Raw genomic sequence first — 19,584 nt, 5'->3', positions numbered from 1 at the left:
AAGGTAGGCCTACATGTGTATTAGTATCACAGTGTTCTGCCTTTGACTTCACCCTAATACAGAGAATGCTCAGGAGCAGAATACAGTATAGTCAGTATAGTAGGCCTACAACATAGATAGGTCGAACACAGAAGACTCAAAATCACGCATCCGTCGATCTGTGCCTGCTGTCCCGCTTTTTCTTCTTCTTTATCTGTGTGTAAGATAAGCAAGATATCCCTCGAACTACGGATCCCTCAAACTACCGAGGCAGGTCCTGACGAATTCGAGCTAGCCGAGTTATACTGTTTTATCTCTTCATGTCAAGAATGTACCCCCCCCCCCCCTTGTGCAATTTAAAACTATCTTCTGTATTGTGCTCTGAACCTCAATCAAAGCAGATGAAAGTATTTCTAGAGTTATAACAGACAAAATAGTACTCCCATTTACCGGAACAATTTCAAAATACCTATCTACAACAGATGATAAAAGAAACACTTATGTGATGGTGCACAAGTATGTGCTAAGAATAGAATAGGCTTTGTGAAGACAAGTTGCCACATACATCGCATTGACGAAAAAATAATAATAATCAAAACCCACATGCAAAAAAGTACAAAACTTATGTACACAATTTCGGAAGTTTGCACGTCATCCTTTTTTCTCAATACCATTTAGAAATTTCGGCAATTTATTAAAAACCGAAAATAGAACTTTTATGGCACTGATGGGTCATGCAAGCATGAAGATAAAAAGACTTAAGACAACAGAGTTGAAAATGAAGTAAAACCATGATGTATACAGTAAACCAGACTGACCATTAGTGAATCTTTTAGAAAAGAATCCCCATTTTCTGATCTTCTAGAACATAATGTGTCTCCTTAAAAGGCGCTTAAATCACAAATGCAGCCCTTACAAACACATCTGTATACGCAGCAACCCATTTACTACCCAAGACTGACACTGAGTGCGTATTATATGGCATGAGATCCTTGCCTGCAATGCACATAACCCATATACCTATTTCTTCCTTCTTCATCCCCCCCCCCCCTCCAGTCCCAGTTCCTTTTAATTCTGCTTTTATCTGTCAATAGACATTCCTACAAATCAATGGGCATTCCTGTAAAATTAAAAGATACACACCTGCCAATCTCACTGAACTACAAAAAATAAATAAAAATGATAACCCCTACTCCAATATCAAATGCATTGCATATATCTTTCCTAAATCGAGCCCATCAGTACTCTGGTATCCTTTTCTTCAACCAATCAATTGCGCGGTGTGATGGCAGCAGACCATTCAATCAACCCAATCACTAGTTTTGAAACTTTGTGTACCTTTCATCTATATCAGTGCTTGCCAACCACCTGGGTGATATCGCCCACAAGCGAACATTTCGGTTACTTTGGTGGACAGTGGGGGTCACCCAAGTAGTGACAGATGTTTACACCCTTTTTGGAAATTATAAAAATGTTAGCCTCTAAAAGGAAGCAAATTACGCTCATACGACCTTAAAAATAGCAAGGGCCTTAAAATTTACCAAGCTAAAGGTAACAAAAGAGGGCTGCGGCAATGAAAAAGTCGACAAGCACTGATTTATATACATATACAAGTATGCCATTCTTAATGAGGCCAATAATGTAAATATCCTAAAACGACAATCGTCTCAGCCTGTGGACAAATTATTCATTCACCAAATCCAAACATAGCATGGTCCAAAAATACACGAAAATGCAAAGCCAAATTTTATGACATAACCATCTCATACTCATAGCGTTCTTACAATATGAGAGCTTTCCTTATGGACATTGATAAGCGTATCAGTGAAAAATACCATACCATTATTTTGTCACCCAGTCCACTCTCACAACCACTCTCAATAAACACAACAGCATTCACAGGCAAACTATCTCTCTTTCCACAGCTTCATGCAAATTAATAACTGAACGAATAGGAAGTAATGAGCCCTGCTTTTTTTTTTGGTACATCATCCAATTAGTTTTAGTAAAAGTTTTCAACACTTGCAATAAAAATAAGTCATAAAAGTCCTGAAGATTAGAAGTGTTACTAGAGAGTAGAGTAACATCCGAAGATTGGAGGTGTTACAAGAGAGTAACCTACAAAAAAAGGAGAGATAAGGAAGATAAGTGTTTGATAGGAAGAAGGAGCAAACCACATCAGAGCGCCCACCAAATATCCATGTCATCAAGTAATCACGACAGAATTCTTTTCAACCTACATACTATCAATGAAAATCTGAACACTCGATCATTCAAGAGCAACCACCTGTCACATCAAAGATCATGTTCACACATTGCTCAGGCACACGGTACAAAGGACACTGTACAAGTTGTTAACTATTCCATATCAGACAAATCGTCCCAGTTCTCCTGAAAAAGACAGAAAATCAATCCTACATGAGTAAAACAGCAGAAACATTTTGTAGACAACAAAATAATAAAACCTAACACCCATTAATAATAGAGATCACCTTTACAGTGCCCACTCCCTGGTGGCGCTCGGTGCTTTACAATAATATGCCATTAAAATCAACATTTCATGCATATAAGCCAATATTCTTTCAAATGCATGCATAATATAATAATAAACACATTCAAAACTAATAAAGAAAAACTAATCGCGGGTAGTATTGCATACAGACTTTAAGCCATTTTTGGCAAGCTTTGAGATACGTCTATACGCAATACTGCCCGCGTAATACTGCAGACATGAAGGACGGAAAGTATGACAGAAGAAAAAGAAACCCACAAAAAATACCCGTCTTGAGAGATGTTCTTTACAGCCTAAACCAGATTCTGATCAAATTCGTATTAAACGATTGATGAAAAATGAAAGTAGTTTCAGGTGTATGACTGCTACTGGCAAATGTATGCACTTCCCGGAATTCTGTGAGCTTTATAGCATGGATGAAAGTGACAAGAGACAGGTGAGCCTGAAAATTCTTTTGTTAGAGAAAGGATAGTCTGAAAAGTTGCTAGTAAATTCCACATGGCCTGAAGAATGGGGTAGGCAGAGTTTCCCACACACACGTGAAGATCTTTGACATGAAAAGAAGTGTCAGAGACATCTTGTGCTTCCAGCTGTGAAGTCTCATACAAGGGATTGTGGTCTGGGAGGAGGAAGCAGCTATATAAGGATTTAGTGACTTGGAACAATTCCAGATGGGGAGCATGGCACATTGGCTTTTTACTAGGTACATAGTTTCTGACTCGGTTTTTTTCTCTCGGTTATTCGGATTTTTTAAATACTAGGTGCCTATTTATTCAGTTGTTTTTTAATGAATAATATACAGCCCTACCAAAAGCACTGATGTTGGCCATCGGCAGATTTTTTGGTGTAAAACCAGAAATTTGTTGCACGTCGGCGAAATAAAATTTACTATCATGTCGCCCGCTATGGAAGACTTGCCCAGTCGGTGTAGCAGAAGGGAGGCCCACGGATGAGTACAAGTAGCCGGAAAACGTTAATCCCTGGCTAAAAGTCTCTGTTTTTGAGACTGGATTATTTATAAGTAAAAGATATCTGCCATGAGAAAGTAATTTCCCTTGAGAGAAAAGAATACCAAGTTGATGCAATCCCACCATGAAGAAAAAGAACTGTACTGCTGTACGCTGACAAAACGCCTTTAAAAAAATTTGCAGCAGGCTTTTTTTTGTCAGCATAACCATTTAAAAAAGGTGTTCTTCCGAAATTTGAATTAAATTAGAATTTATTCAAAACCCTGAAACAGTTTCACTTTGATTTTTTCCACTCAAGTAGGATAATAATCAGGCTTTCGATTTGGCAAATATAAAAAATTTGGTGCCAAAATGAAAAAACAGGCGTTTTGTCAGTTTACGGCAGTGTAGCCCTTTCTTATATCAAAACGTGGTGGGTTCAGTTGCACATAAAATTAAATCAGCTTGAGCAGAATTAACACCTTTTATCAATTATACTTACATCCGATTCTAATGCAGCACCATCAATCACCATGCTATCACTGTCTTCCGAATCTGACTCTGGGAAAGAAAAAAAAAGAAAAAACATGATTTAAAACAATTGTGCTCACCTTCTAAAGTGATACAAAAACTCAAACAAATTATAGAAACAGTGCATCTTCATCAATTGAGAAAAAACAAGTGTGTTTCCATTGAATTTTTCCCTTGACATAAAAATACACATTAGGAACCAATGAGACAAATTTTAATACCAAGGCAATAGCAAAGCTGATAAAGACTTGAACATATACCACAATAAATTACTCATCTATGTCCTAATAAAACTTCAAAATCTTTTTACAGAAGGCAAGAAAGGCACAAAAACTAAAATAAGCAAAACTGTTTCGTCTTTTCACACCACACATCCCATACGCAGGTTGTTGTCTCTCAACATGACTAGCTGTGTGCTAGGATTTTCCAGGCAGCGTGGTAAACTGAAAAATCAATTGAGCCAGTCCAACCTGAAGTTGGGTTTTGGTACTGAAATGTATGTAACACAATACAAAACTCACCATCCTGATGAACCAAAAGTGGAGCAACCTCTGCCTCTTCTTCATTGTCGGTGGACCAAGCCTAAAAAAAAAAAATAATACAAAATACAGATACATCAATTTGTACCAGAACAAAAACAACATCTGAATACGAAGAGCTTCATCACGAAACAAGTTATGTGCAAAAATCCATGTTTTCAAACAGGTCGGTAGAATTGCATCTTCTATGGTAAAAAAAACATTTTACTCAAGACTTTTATCATAACACTTATTTTTGCCGCTTCTTTTCATAAAACATGTTATACACTCTAACCTAGTTTTCACAAAACACATTATAGGCAATACAACAAATGAAAAAAAAACAAGGAAACCAACACGCTCACATTGCACTCCCAGGAGGGGATTCTTCCCCTTTGCTTCCAACACCAGACTCGCTAGAGTGTGTGAGTGCGTGTGTGCACCCATGAATGATTGTGTAACAAGGAGAGGGGGAGAAGGAGAGGGAGAAAGAGTATAAAATTGTGTCCTCTCTTGGTATCTGATCGTCAAGATTAGTTTTAGTGTAATAAAAAGCAGTCAATGATACCAAGACAACTTTCTTCATGAAAGGGCCAACAGATCAAAGTCAAATATAGTGAACGTTTCTGTCTCTTACTCTACCACTGAGTAAACATGACCTAAGTCACTCTACCACTGAGTAAACATGAGCTAAGTCACTCTACCACTGAGTAAACATGAGCTAAGTCACTCTACCACTGAGTAAACATGAGCTAAGTCATGTTCAAGACAAGTAAAGTCTGTATTTTGGGATTAAACATGTGAAGGTTTGAACCCTGACCCCTGGAATGAAATGTTTAGTTACCAACTACTAAGCCAAAACTGTCTTCACCATCTTATATGGTCTTCAAACATTTTGATCACCTTTGTGTGTCCAACTATTAGCAGGAAGCCATCAAAAGCTTTTTGGAACTTTAAAAAACATAATTTTGTGGGGGAAAAAACAACAAAAAGCATAAAAAGCTTTTTACGGCATTTGTGAAAAAAAGTAATAATTGGATCTCAACTGTCAATACTTAATGACTTGAGATTTCCATAGTTTGGTATGTTAAAGAGGCCATCAAGGACTCCTTATGTGCACCAGCAAAAAAAGTTTGAGTGATGTTTTCAGTTGTTTTTCTCAAATTAAACAAACATGCATATAGACCATTTTGTAATAATAGCCTTCATATACATCTACTCATCCTTAGGCAGAACAATTTATTTACAGGGGTGGCAGAAAAGGGTGTCTCTTTGTTCATCCATTAAAAAAATTTATTTTTTTAAAATACAAAAGTAAAACGAGAGGCAGTTGAATCTTAATTCTTGTTGGACTAAGGAAGAAGAGAAAATTTTATTTCAGTTTTACCTTTTGCTTGACAAGTTCCAAACGCCCTTTCAATTGCAGCATTTTCGGAAAGAACTTTTGTCGTGATATCAACGTCTGATACAGTGAGTTCATTGTGTTGATGATCTCTGGAACCTGTAAAAGACACAAAATTTAACACAAGACATTTAAAAACAAAACATGACCTCACTTTCAAATCATCTCATGTTAATGAACCCATAGATACCAGGCAAACACATCTATGTGTAGTTATCCTTTCTTGACGGGAAATGTATTATCTACCCATGGCTTTGTTTTGCTCTGCCACCGATGGACTAGGTCTGTTACATAATGGGTACCTCATCCATTTAGGAATACTATCAATCAAAGTCAAGATTGAAAATAGGAATCATTATTGTGTTAGAAGCTTTATTATAGACTACCGTAAAAAATCAGAGGCCGTTAGCACCTCTGAACAGTGAATCTTGCCAATTTTCGGGCCTTGGTTACGTGCGTTTCAATGCCGCCTACCCTATCATGTTTGGTACTGCCCGTCATAAGAGTTCAAAAGTCATCGTAATATAACTCATCAATTTCCTATTACAGAGGAAAGCTGCCCAGGGTACGAGAGTAACACGTGCTCTCATTGGCTCGTTCTAAAACAACCGAAAGTGTCTATAATTAGCACCGGAAACCACTGAGGGCTGATGAAATTACTAAAAACAATACTGAAAAGAGACCTGCGCACGAGCACAGCTTTACTTTTTGTCACAGCCGTAAACAAGAAAGTTCTTTCACTTCCTCCCATTTCGTCAAGTGCGTTTCACGCTGACAGACTGTTTCACTTCGTTTGCCAGAATCTTTGCGCAAAATGCAGTTTCGCAATGGAATCTTTTCATGGCGATACTTGAAAGGAAAACAACATTGAGAATGGAGAGTTTAGCGAAGGGAGTGATGTGGAGGTGGATGGATCTATTGATAATTCCCTTTGATAATTTCCCTTTATAAAAATATATATACTTTATGAGGGTTCAATCCAAAATAACAGAGCTACAAGCGTTTTACAGAGGCTATCCCAGTTTGCTGGTCCATTTGCTGGAGCACAGAAAAAATGCCCAGTTCCTGGGAAGCAGCTCTCTGGCAAGGGCCTTAGTCAACAGTGGGTAAATCTGAAGAAACATCTCAAAAGTACCAAGCTCAGTAAAACAATACCAACTGGTGTTAGTCGCCTCATTTATCATAGTTATGACAGATTGCTGAAAGCAAAATACTGCAATTATTTCAGGGCAACAATCAATATTTCGTTATATTCGCAAGTTTGATAATTTTTTCCTCAATAAATATATGCACAGTGAAACTCAGATACGGTACAACGAAAGCTTGGACTCAACAAAAGAAAAGGATTCCCCATTCTTTTTTACTTATCAATATCAATCAAATAACCTTCTTTAACACCAACACATCTTCTCTACAGTGGAACTCGGATTCAACGAGATCAGATAGATTCCCCGTTTTTTCTCTCTTTAAAATTAATAAAAATAATGCGGATTCAACGAGCACTTAAATCAGTGACCTTGGATTCAACGAGGTCGCTTCCAGGGTGAACAGCCCCCGCAGACATGGCCTCGCTTATTTTTCTCCCAGAACGAACTTTATCTATTCCCGGAAACCATCAATTGCACCTGCATTGTGGACCATTATTCACTTAACCGATTGCATGCGACCAATCAGCGGCCTTTTTTCATACAAACACATGCGTTGTTGGCACGCGCACGTGTCTACCCTGGTGTGTGTCGGAGTCGGATGGGCAGCCTGCACCCATATGGCTGTGTGTGGGTGTCGTGGAAGGGGGGGGGCACTGGCAGTCCGGGCGTTGAACGTCGCAGATACAAACACGTCAGTCTTTTTTTCCCTCTGCAACTGATCACTATTACAATGATAAGCTAGTCTTGACGTAGACCTACGTAATGAATTGTGCGCTGGTCTATGGAATCAAAAGTTGCCGTATCGTAGGCTCTACACATCAACACAACTTTTTGGCAAACAATCAAGATGACTCGGGCGTGTGCATTTGAATAAATCGGTCTTTTTTTACACAGCTCATAATAGGCAGGCATTTCAGGCACTACTTGTGACTTCTCTTTATACATTACTTGCTTAGTGCCTGTAATTATCTACGCAAAAACTCATGTTTGTTATAACGAACACTCGGATTCAACGAGATTTTAGGTCAGGCCCGGCGACCTCGTTGACTCCGAGTTCCACTGTATATACTCAAACCGTGACAAATTCAAATCTAAAGTCTGTATCGTTATTGATTTCTAAAATTGCTCACAACTTTTCTCATTATGAATACTTGGGTTCAATAAACTTCAAAGTCAGGTTTATTGACTTCAGTATATAATAAGCAAGTTTCAAGCCCAGTCAAAAAACTGAATGGGATTTTCTGAGGCGGTGAACTCGTTCTCTGAAGTGACAAACTATACTTTGTGTGTATTTACTTCATAATAGGGCAATCTGCTACCATACTTTAAGCAAATGTAAGCTTCCCCCCACTCTTCAAAGAACAAAATTACAAAACCAGATGAGGACAGCACAAAATACTATTCAACACGATAACAAAATACTTACAGACAGTATGTAGGATGTGTGACAAGAAATTAGAGCTGACGTCCACCTGCTCAAACTACATGCACTGGAATGTAGAGAAAGGAGAAAAATAAGGAAAATTAGTATGACTGTCTAGTTACAATTAAAACACACAAAAAAAGCAAATACATTAACGCAGAGAAACAGGTGAGAGCAAAACAAAAGAAACTGCAAATATTTTGACAGAATTAAGAATACAACAGACCTCCGCCCTAAGACAAAGCACCCAAATTGCATCAAACTATAATCTGTTTGAAGCAGTTTTACATTTAAAACCCCAAGAATGCAATCATTTCAAAGGAAAAGCTAAAAGCGAGTACTGTTGAACTGCCATTCAAATACAAAAAAAAATAAATCCAAATTTATACCCACATCAGGGTCAACATGTAATAATTTTGGAGAAAAAAAAAGGGAGGGGGGAAAGAATCAATTGCAATTACAAGAAAACAGGGACATTATGCAATGGCAAGGTCTCATGTACATTTATATAACAAACCAAATATAACTGAGAATTATTTGTTTCTGTGCAAAGAAGTAATTTCGGAACAGGCACATTTTTCTAATTTAAATTACTGTTTTGTCTTACAAATGACTAATTTATGTCATTGCTTAACCCTGGGACAATTTTGAACTTTAAACCGAAAACACCAAAAACATACTTACTGTTGTGCGTGTCCATGCATGCCTCTTTCAATTTCCTTTATGAGAGGAACAATGCATGAAACTGGGAGGCGCTTGATAGTATTTCTCACGATAGTTTCATTTGTTTCTTGAAAAACACCCTGACAATAGCAAAGAAAAAAAGAAGGTGAATAAAACAATACAACAATATACAAACATCCATCTCTTATACAGTTCTTTTCTGTTCCAGAATTAATATTTTAGTAACACAATCACCAGAACTTCAGTTATTTCTTCAGTTAGGGAAGATGCATGTAAGCATTTCTTTGAATTTGGGCACTGGGCGTCTCTTTCCAACAATTGAGTTTTATAGGTAACAATGACCTCATTCTACTGTTGCATACCCCTTACTTGCTCAGGCGTATGTTGAAGTTCATTAGGTTAACAGGCATGGTAAAAATTTTTCTACACAAAATCAGGGACGCCCAATATCAGTTTACATGTACGTAACAACGAAATAAATAACATCAAGATTGCTTTGGTGTTGTGCATGTGATAAGGCATTTACCCACAGCTACAATTTATAATAATAATAATAATGAATAGCATTTGTACAGCGCATACCCCTGCTGAACGGCAAGCTCTATGCGCTTTGCACTATACTATTACCCAAGCAGACCACAGAACACTCAAAAATAATCTCAGCTTCCCAGAAAGCATACAGAGCATTGCAACACAGGCAACTTGACCTCAATACACATTTTCATTTTCAGAAAATAAAACAATCAATCACAAGTATGGCCTACCGTTAAGATCTTGCGATCCCCAGAGAGCAAACCCTGCTGCAGTAATCTGCAAAGGGTATTCGCTACTGGTGGTTGTTTCACAGGGCCATCAACAGATGGTGTTTCAGTTCCCATTGCATTAAGGCGCTCTTCAACAGTCAACTGGAGAAGTAAAAGGAACATAAATTATAAAAAGCATATTGCAAAATCCAGAGTTTATTACAACTGTACTACTTTTCTTGAGTCAAATCAAAATTTTTAAGTGAAAAACGAAACAGTATCAATTTTGGGCTTTTGGTGAATTAGTAACCAATTCACAGACTTTGCAGAGGCAATTTCTTTGAGACTTTCGGTTTTCTCTGAATGTCTTTCTTTTTTCCCATTTGTATTTTGTGGGATCTCAAATATCATTCTAATAATAGTCATAATATTCACTGCCTACCAACTCTTAAGACAGGCAAAAAATGAAACACAAGGAAAGTAAGTGACAAGGACAGTCCCGGACTTCCAGAACACAAAATAAAGATTATCATTATTCTCTCTTGAAATGCAACTGATAAGATTCTACATTGATGAACATTGTCATTATACATAAGAATGAAAGAACCCCTCAACCCCCATATAATAAATGTAATGACAAAGTGAATGGAGAATTACTTCCACCTCTCCCATATCCCAGACACAAGAAGCACACATGTAATGAGGCTCAGTCTGTTTGTTTCAAAGACAGAACAACAACCTTTTAAGCCATGACATCATTTATCCCACTCATCGTAACTTATCTTAATACACAGCTATCTGGCTTAACATATCTTTTCATTTGCACGCTGTACCAACCTTTAGAAAAACAAAATTCATTTCAATGAGACACAAGACACATATATTTGCCTCCTCTGGCTAATAACCCACAAGACAAGGCTTTTGCCCTCACTGATTTCCAAACGACAGAAGACTTGCAAATATAATTCAACACTAGCTTGCCCATTTCACATGATTCAACAATAGCTCATAAACCTCTATTTACGCGCCTCAACCCATAAAATCAAAAGACAGTAAACACTGAAAGATAGCAAAGCACCCCCTCTAAATACAGAGAAGTATAAAATCTTACATCAGACACTGATGACCGCCTTAACCTCTTCTTGTCTTTGTTTTTGCTAGCTTGCATTGGTTGGGAGTCAGCTGGTCGAAGGGTAGTCATATGTTCAGAAATCTCTGGACGTTTCACCTTTTGATTTATTAAAAAAAAGAACATGCATATTTTAAAAAACTCAATGCATTATAAAAAGCAACACATGACAGAAAATAAATAAAAGAATGACAAATTAAACAACTGAATTGCACACAATGTTGAAAGAGACAAACTTGAAAAGATATTATGAAAAAAAAAATACTTTAAAAAAAAACAACCCAAAAAACTTTTAATCTAGATCCCTTGACAGGAGAACAATGGTTCTACTCAAATCAAAAGTACTCAAGTCGATTTAACAGTATATTATGTTATCTCTCATATTATTATTATATATAGCAAAAACTTGAAACACACTGCAGTAAAAAAAATATTTAAAAATGGTAAGAGAGACAAAGTGTGGTATATCAGATTAAAAAACTGCATACCTGTGAATACTCCTCCTTAGCAAGAGTTTTGCTAGGTGTCTGAATCTTGATGACAACTTCCGGCTTTGAGGTGTCGTACACCTAAAGAAAGAAAAGGAAAGTACTTGGTGAAAGGAGAAGTTGAGCAAAAACTAAGATTTTCATTTTAAAAAATCCTGATCCACAAAACACAAAAGGCAACAAGAAACTTTGCCCCTTCTTGTAAGAAGTTGGTGCTCATAATTTCAGCTAATTTAAAAACATAAACAAGTGGTGGCTAATGTATAAGTATGAGCGGTCAGATTGAGAAGACCTTCAGCTCGGAAAGGAATAGAGTTACTCCTTTAAGTAACACCCACCCTTTTCAAAGAACAGAAAAGAGGGATGTAAATGCAACAGGAAAAAGGGTACAAGTAAAGCAGAGCCCCCTATTTTGAACTGCTTGACCTGGTGCGCAGAATTCAATGTCACTGTGGGGGGAGGGGGAGGGGCAATGGAGTTGCAGCAATTTCTTACAGGAAGAGGAAACAGCAGCAGACTGTGTTTGTTGTAATGCATGAAGACGTAGTGGGTGGGGGAATTATACTTTACTTCTATTGTAATAAGATTCGCAAAACTTACCACTTTTTCAAACTGAGGCTTCACTGGATTGCCAAGGGCAACAGAAACAGTTCCAGATTGAACTAAAGATGCCAGCACTGGTACTGTTGTTTCATCCTCTCCCTCACCACCGCTGTCAGATAATGCTCCCTTCACACGGACCCTGCTTACTATTGGTTTCTTCTTTTTCCTGGAGACAGATTATGAAATGCACAAAAATAATTTATGTATGCTCCAAAATTTTGTGTGATTGAATATTAAAAATTAAAACCAAAAATTATAAAAACTCTAAATAAACAGCCAAGAACAATGTACCGATATATAATTCATATTCAGCATGCATTGGTATAAGCCATTTCCCACTGAATCCATTTTAGAAGTGCCATCAACATGAAATTAAATTTCTCAAACTTCGGGAGGGGGGGGGACCAAATTAGTTTTTATCCACATGCAAAATGTTTTAAAAAGCTCTCAAAAATTGTGCATCCCTTGATATCATGTGAACCCCCCCTTTCCCACTTCAAATTAAAGACAACAATAATATAGTGGGCCAATGCAAAGTGACTTTCATCTTACCCATTTAAGGTCTGTTCAAAAATGTGCAATGTGCCTTTCCGAGTTATCACCGCAAGTACCAAGGCCTGAGGAAAACAAGTCATAGGAGAAGATTATTCATCATTCATTGTAAAAACTTGTACCGAGTAAACAAGACCAGAAAACAAGTCATAGGAGAAGATTATTCATCATTCATTGTAAAAACTTGTACGAGTAAACAAGACCAGGAAAAAAAAACTGTAAGAAAAACATGATAGATGAGTATTTTTTCTACCGAAAGCAAGACAAAAATGAACAAGCTTTAAAACGATACCAATAACTCCACATGTCCAAACATTGCCAACAGCTGGGTTCCACTGCGTCGTGACACATATGTGTTTTTTCACAGGGCATCTTAAGTCTGTAACAGATTTTGATCACGGGTCTCAGTCTGTCCCAACAGAGAACTTAACAGATTAAACAAAAACCTTTTAAACCATACGAACACCATAATTCAATACACATAATATATCACAAGAAAATGCGCTGCAACAACTCTTGTCCTGCACAAACCACACGCTGTCCATACCTGGGAAGCCGAAGAAGGCCTTGACATGGACAAAGACACTGGTTCATCTGGTACTGAAAATGAAGCTATGGAATTTTTCTCCTTCACAGAACTGCCACAACACCTGAAAAACAAAGGTGTGCACAGAGTATTATTAAGAGGTACACATTTTAACTTAATCAACAAAAAAAGAAAGCTTATCTACTAGTAAAAATGAAGTACGAGTATAACATACTATAGGTAAATTTGAGGCAGTGTGGTGAAATCAGGCGCTTGCCAGAATAATCAAAGTGAAGAAACTTGCATTTTCTGCAGGTTAGTGAATTTTTATCGAATTTGTATTTTTTGGCTCAACACCTTTCATGCCCATTAATGTGAGGGGTTTTACTGAAAAACATTGACTAAAGGCACAAAAAATGTACATTTTCAGTTTCAACGCACTCTCAAGCTAAGGAAATAACTAATCTTTGGCGTCCATTTTCTCAGAAACGTCACCTCAAGAGAGATTTCAACAAGATGTCTTTCTACTGCTGTCTTGCTCCCAAGGTATTCTTACAATGACTACTCAGTTCACATTAAATTGCTCAAATTATGGGAAAAGCTATGGACATTCCTGGGCTTTAAATGCGACAAGCATTTTGCAACACATTATTCTTCAGACATCAGGTCTGGAGCACACAGTGATGATCATGATGGTATCCAATTCCTTCCTGTTGTCAATCCTGATCAGTTTTGTTTTTCTGATTGTGTTGTTTGTCGAAAGTCGTTCAGGCCGTCTGTGTACTTAGTTCCTTGTCTTCCTCTGCTCTTCTTCCATTCTTCCTTTCCGTACAGTAGCAATTTCTCAAGTGTATTCTTTTTATGTGGCCAAATAATCTTAATTGTTTCTTTCCGATTCTTTTGATTTTATCATTAAAGACCTTTCATATCCAAGCATTTAGAGCACGTCAGTGTTTGTTTCCAACTCAGCCCATTTGGTTTAGAGCATTCTCCATTACACATTACAACCTAGCAAAAGCATACACATGGTTAAAAATATTTAAGTTTTGGCTCAAATCAAAGCTTCTAAATACCCCCTTTCCCCAACATAACACCAAGCAAAACTGGTACTTCCCCTTGAATGATGAGAAGAAAAAAATTATACGTTTAGCAAGTACAAGAAAAACTGCACTGTGACAGCCACTCCTCAACCCAACAGACAGCCACACTAAAAATAAGGTGAAATATGCTTGAGCTCTTACCATACACTTATGTGCCTGTCATCCACAGCAGCAGACAGAACATAAGATGCATCTCCTTCGTTTGAAGCATCTGCTCCAAGGTAAACTGGCAACAGTCGGAACACTGGTGAGGAATGACCTGTATACGTCTGGAAACAAATAAGAAAAGTTGATTACATATTATTATTCATCACACGCTGGATAACAACTTCAGTACACATGCATTTCATTCATCAACAATTTGCCTGTACATAATCAACTTTTAATGCCTACAAATTAACATGTTAAAACTGGATAAAAGCCAAAAACCACAACTCCTAGATATTGAAAAATGTGGTGATATACCCCCAACTCTGATGGGGGAAAAAAAAAGGCAGTGGTAGTGTTTTAAAAACAATTTATCAGATCAGAGGAAACCTAATGCACCAAATTTGAGGGAGGGGAGTGTGTTGAGACTCATGCTAACAAATTCACTCAAGTTTCAAAAGTGTACTAGAAAGGGTTTAAGTTTGTGTAACAGAAGAATATCAACACAATATCTATCAATTAGTGCCGGGAAAAGGAAAGACATACAGAAACAGCAGAAAGGAAGGGAAGAAGGAGAAACTACCTGTGGTGCTTTCTATCACCTGTCACAAGAAAGGAAAAAATCTAAATATAAAATGACAGCCAAAATTAAGAGTGTATCTGAAAAATCTAATCACAAAAATTGCATCAAGGATAAGCATACCTGTAACACAGTCCTCGTGGTCAAGTCCCATAATTTAATAGTGTGACTTGCTGTGAGCAAATGCTGACGAGAACACTGACAGATGGAGTGGATGCTAGAAGAGTCACATTTCCATTTGCTGAGGAAAATATTCAAGAAATCATTACTTTTCTTTAAATCTTTAAATAGTACCCCCCAAAAAAAAGCTTTTACAGGGATGCAGAAAACTTAGGCATACACACAGAAGTCATAACAATGTGTTGAACCCCCCCCCCAAAAAAAAACAACCCAACAACCCCACAACAAACAACAACCTTCATTTCACCCAACACAACAACCTTCATCACATGACAAAATGGACAGGATGTAACTTCAGCTGCAGTGTGAATTGACAAATCTTGTTGGCCACCCCTGAGATGTAACCTGGAACACTTTTTTTTAAATTTAAAAAAAAAAAAAAGAGAGAAAGAGGAGAAGAGAGGTACAAAAAGTGTGGGGAGAGAATTTTACATACTGTTTCACTTTTCCTTTCTGCAAATCCCACTGTGAAACTGTTTGATCATCTGAGCACGTGAACAGCTCAGGATTTGACAAGTGAAAACAGACATCATTGATCTTCAGAGAGTGTCCTCCCGTCTGTAAAAAGCATGAAAATTAATCATTGAACTGTGATACACACAACATGGTCAATGTATGAAATTTGGATTGAAGGGTAAAACCCCATACACTGCAGGATCAACAAACACATGATAAATCATCCAAAAGTATATTTATATGAAACATTATTTTAACAATAACTATGTTAATAAGAAAAGAGAATGTGTAAGCAGTTCGAAGAAGATACAGCTCTCATTTTCACGAACAACGCAGGTTAACGGTTTCTTTTCTGAAATAACATTTCATACCCATTTTAACATTTCTTTAAAAAGAAAAAGAAAAGCAGTTAGCAAGTGCTGTAGTTCCAAAAAAACCCCAAGAATTTCTTTGAGAATAACCACAACCTGTAACATTTCACCAAAAATTAATGGAGTTCAACAGAATATCAATTAGTGCAAAGGAAAGAATGAAAAAGCCTAACTCAAACATAACAGGACCTATGGTTACAGTAGCTACTTCTTTCAGTAGCCAGCAACATAAACAAACAAACAAACAAAAGTAATAAAAAAAAAGCTTACCAACTGCGAATGCAGGAGTCCTTTGGCAAAACTATAAAGATTGACAGTTCCTGCTGTTGTACCCAATGCAATCAGTTTCAAATCATCTTGATATACAGCTGAATCACCATTAAGTTTTTTCTTTTTCGATTTGGGAGGAGCAATCTGGAAAACAGAAGACAATGCGAATTAGCTACCAATTTCAGTCTCTACTTTTTTTTTTTACAAACAAAGGGTACACATGTAAAGTTGGAGACTGTTAATTTTTCTACATATTCACAGCAATTAAAATTTTCCGCCACATACACTATTGGTAAAATGCAAATTACGATTCCAATATGATCATCTGGTGAAAATCATGGCGGCACAGTGCTAAGCTAATATTTTTATTACACCACTGCAGTACTACCACAGTTAAAGGGCGATCCTGAGCATGGACAGCAGGATACAAAAATACAAAGGAAACCTTCCACTTGCAAATAGCAAATGCGGAAAGAAGCATTATTATTTTCAGTAGTACTTTGTGATTGCACGTGTGTGTGTTTGCTTTTATTCTTTTTTCTGTACTTCTTTTTTTTTTATCACAGACTCACTCTGTCACAATTAATGCCGCATTAATTTTCACAGAGTTACTCTGTTGCAATTAACACTGTGTATCACTCTGTCGCAATTAACGCTAGAGTCAATTGAGGTCGAACCGGTCACCTGCTCAAACCTGCCATGACCGGCACTGACGTCTACTTTCGCTTTGTTTATCTTTATTTAATGTTGGATGATTTTGAACTCCTGTCAATGTCGTCTAGAAAGGAACTTCCCTCCCATGAGGGTGTCATTATTTTCGGCTAAGAATCTCCCAAAACGTAAGTCCCTCCCCCATTGCCTGTGGGTTACAGTGAGTGAAAGGAAGTCGTTTGCTAGGGAGGCCGGGCTTTTGTTACGATAGCTTCCAGATCAATTGAGAGTTCAAAAGTCAGAACAGGCATGTCAGAAGAACCTGCGAATCACTGGGCGGTGTTTCCCTTTCATTTTAACCCCCATAGTGGGGTGGCCGGCTTGAGCAAGCACAATTTTCGTGATTTTGCTCAAACCGGCCGGGCAGATTTTCTTGTGCTTAAAGAGTATTTTACATATTATAGAGCTAAGAATAAATGTTTGCAGAGCTTGTTAGCACATTACAACGTGAATATGAGTGTGTACATGAGCATTAAATTAGGCCGGCTCTATTTCTCCGAAGGTTAGGGAAAATAAACTTGAATTTTATTTCTCCGAACGGTTTCCGTTCTCGAGATTTGTAGATAATTTATTAAGCGAATGGAGTGGCCCATGTGTGAGTGAGTGTGCATGTGTAGGATTTTTTTTTTACATGAAAGATTTGTTTTTGTTGGGTGACTTAATGCAAAATAGGTTACTGCCAAGGTCGAGCAGTCTTGTTTTCTCGCAGTACCTTTTGAAGGTCATTTCAAATGAAGTATAGTCTGGGAACGTTGCCCCAACCACAACTGAAAATTCAGACAATTTAAAACCTCTAGCTCTAGAAATTGAATTCCATGCAAAAAAAAGCTTCCTCCCAGTCCTCGCAGAAAGGCAGAATGAAAGGATGACGCCTAAATCTCGCAAATAACCAAAAAATCTCGAGATCAGAAACCGTTCGGAGAAATAATCACTTCAATTAAATTAAAAAGTTCTACTTGTATACTTTGTGTGACTGTAGACATAGATCTGGTATAGTGTTCGTGTATGTTTGTAGTGTGTAAGGTGGTATAATGGTATGGTGTGTATGTATGTGTGTATATATGTAGATCTAGAAGTGAATGTGTGTATGTTTGAGTGGGTGTATGTGTGTGTGTGCGACTGCGTTTTGTGCATGTTTGAGCTTCAAAACCCAGGAATTGGCAATGCCCGGGCAGATGGGTTGCCTACTATGATAGACCCATCTGGTGCTGAGAGTTATATAACTAAATACATCCAAAACTTAACTAACTGGTGATCTCTTAACCCTTAGAGCGCTGACTTTTTTCCCCTTATATTTTCCCTCAGTGCTGAATTTATTTTGGGAAAACGGCAGATTTGCACATACGCTTTTTTTTTGCTAAGAACTTTTATTTGTGAAAATTTCTAATGAAGGTAAGAATAAAAGTTTTAGAATATTGAAAGTTTTTTGTGAATATGTAAAGCAAATAGTATTTTGTGAAGTTATTGTTGTAGTAGTGGTGTTGGAAATGACTGAATAAAAACTGCCGGTTCATTAGATCTCTAGATCTAGACCCCTGTCTAGAAATCTAGATGCTTCGTAAGCCTACGTAATTCCACAAAGTGTTAGCCCTTGCATCAAAACCCTCGAAATCATCTTCCAATTCAAGGAAAATACGCGGAACATCTTCATCTGAAGCGACACTATTTTCATGTTTGTTGCGGGTCGCAATCGCGAATTTTCCGACTTCATTATCACTTGACTTCAACGTGAAGCAAAAAACTCCTCGCGCCTCGATCGAACCCAGTGACAAGAAAAATGGCGGCCAAAATCAATTCTACGTAGCCTACCAGCCAGCAGTATAAAAATTAGTACTTCGTTCTTTTCGTACATCGCGTTATACTGTGCCAATGTTCTATCGCGACCAGCGGTTGCGGTCAGCACTCTAAGGGTTAAATATGGGATTAAACAAAGAAAAGTAGCATTCTCCTTCACCACAAGTTTCAAGAGTGGCCGGTTAGAGCAAAACGTGACCTATCATTGGGATAATATTTAAGGTACATAGAGTAATTGCGACAGAGTGACCCTGTGACAACTAATGTGGCGTTAATTGCGACAGAGTGAACACGGAGCTCTTTTGAGTTGATGATTAGATCTAGAATCTAGATCTAGTGTGTGAGTGTGTGTGCGTGTGTATGTGTATTTGTGCGTGTGTGTGTGAGTGCATGTGTGTGTGTTTGTTATTCTTTTTTCTTTCAAACCCAAATTCTTTTTTTTGTCACTGACACACTCTGTCGCAATTAACACCACATTAATTGTCACAGCGTCACTCTGTCGCACACTAGGGGCAGGGGCAACAACAGCAAGAAAAGAGCTGCGACTGTCTTTGTTTGGTGTGTGTGTGGTGTGAGTGTATGTATAAGTATAAGGCCAAAGCGTGTGTGGTGTGTGTTTGTGTGTCTGTGAGTGAGTGTGTCTGTGTGTGAGTGTGTGAGTGCGCGCGTGTGTGGGTCTTATTTTTTCTTTTAAAAGGCCACCTCTATTCTCACCCGGGGTGAGAATAGTGCAGGCAAGTCTTTTGGCTATTCTCACCCGGTGCGCGTTCACCGTTATAGCCTAGATCTA

The 19,584-nt window shown here is 37.7% G+C and overlaps 1 protein-coding gene across 1 annotated transcript in view; it reads right to left on the bottom strand.

The window, feature by feature from the left end:
• Positions 1–1,020: 1,020 nt before the first annotated feature.
• The window catches only part of LOC101854659 (WD repeat-containing protein 43), a 20,193-nt gene continuing 1,629 nt past the window's right edge, over positions 1,021–19,584 (bottom strand). Inside the window, exons 2-17 of the mRNA XM_035971586.1 lie at positions 16,290–16,433; positions 15,629–15,750; positions 15,136–15,253; positions 14,427–14,554; positions 13,207–13,309; positions 12,660–12,724; positions 12,105–12,273; positions 11,505–11,585; positions 10,999–11,115; positions 9,909–10,049; positions 9,145–9,263; positions 8,464–8,527; positions 5,875–5,988; positions 4,491–4,551; positions 3,941–3,999; positions 1,021–2,370 (exon numbers count right to left, since the gene is read on the bottom strand). Of these exons, the coding sequence (XP_035827479.1) occupies positions 2,338–2,370; positions 3,941–3,999; positions 4,491–4,551; positions 5,875–5,988; positions 8,464–8,527; positions 9,145–9,263; positions 9,909–10,049; positions 10,999–11,115; positions 11,505–11,585; positions 12,105–12,273; positions 12,660–12,724; positions 13,207–13,309; positions 14,427–14,554; positions 15,136–15,253; positions 15,629–15,750; positions 16,290–16,433 (1,638 nt within the window). The 3' untranslated portion in view covers positions 1,021–2,337. The remainder of the gene's footprint in view (positions 2,371–3,940; positions 4,000–4,490; positions 4,552–5,874; positions 5,989–8,463; positions 8,528–9,144; positions 9,264–9,908; positions 10,050–10,998; positions 11,116–11,504; positions 11,586–12,104; positions 12,274–12,659; positions 12,725–13,206; positions 13,310–14,426; positions 14,555–15,135; positions 15,254–15,628; positions 15,751–16,289; positions 16,434–19,584) is intronic.

This window comes from Aplysia californica, unplaced genomic scaffold, assembly GCF_000002075.1.
Source record: "Aplysia californica isolate F4 #8 unplaced genomic scaffold, AplCal3.0 scaffold00466, whole genome shotgun sequence".
Lineage (NCBI taxonomy): Eukaryota > Metazoa > Mollusca > Gastropoda > Aplysiida > Aplysiidae > Aplysia > Aplysia californica.
Note: the sequence above shows the minus strand (reverse complement) of the source record. Positions and strands in the feature narration are given on the sequence as shown.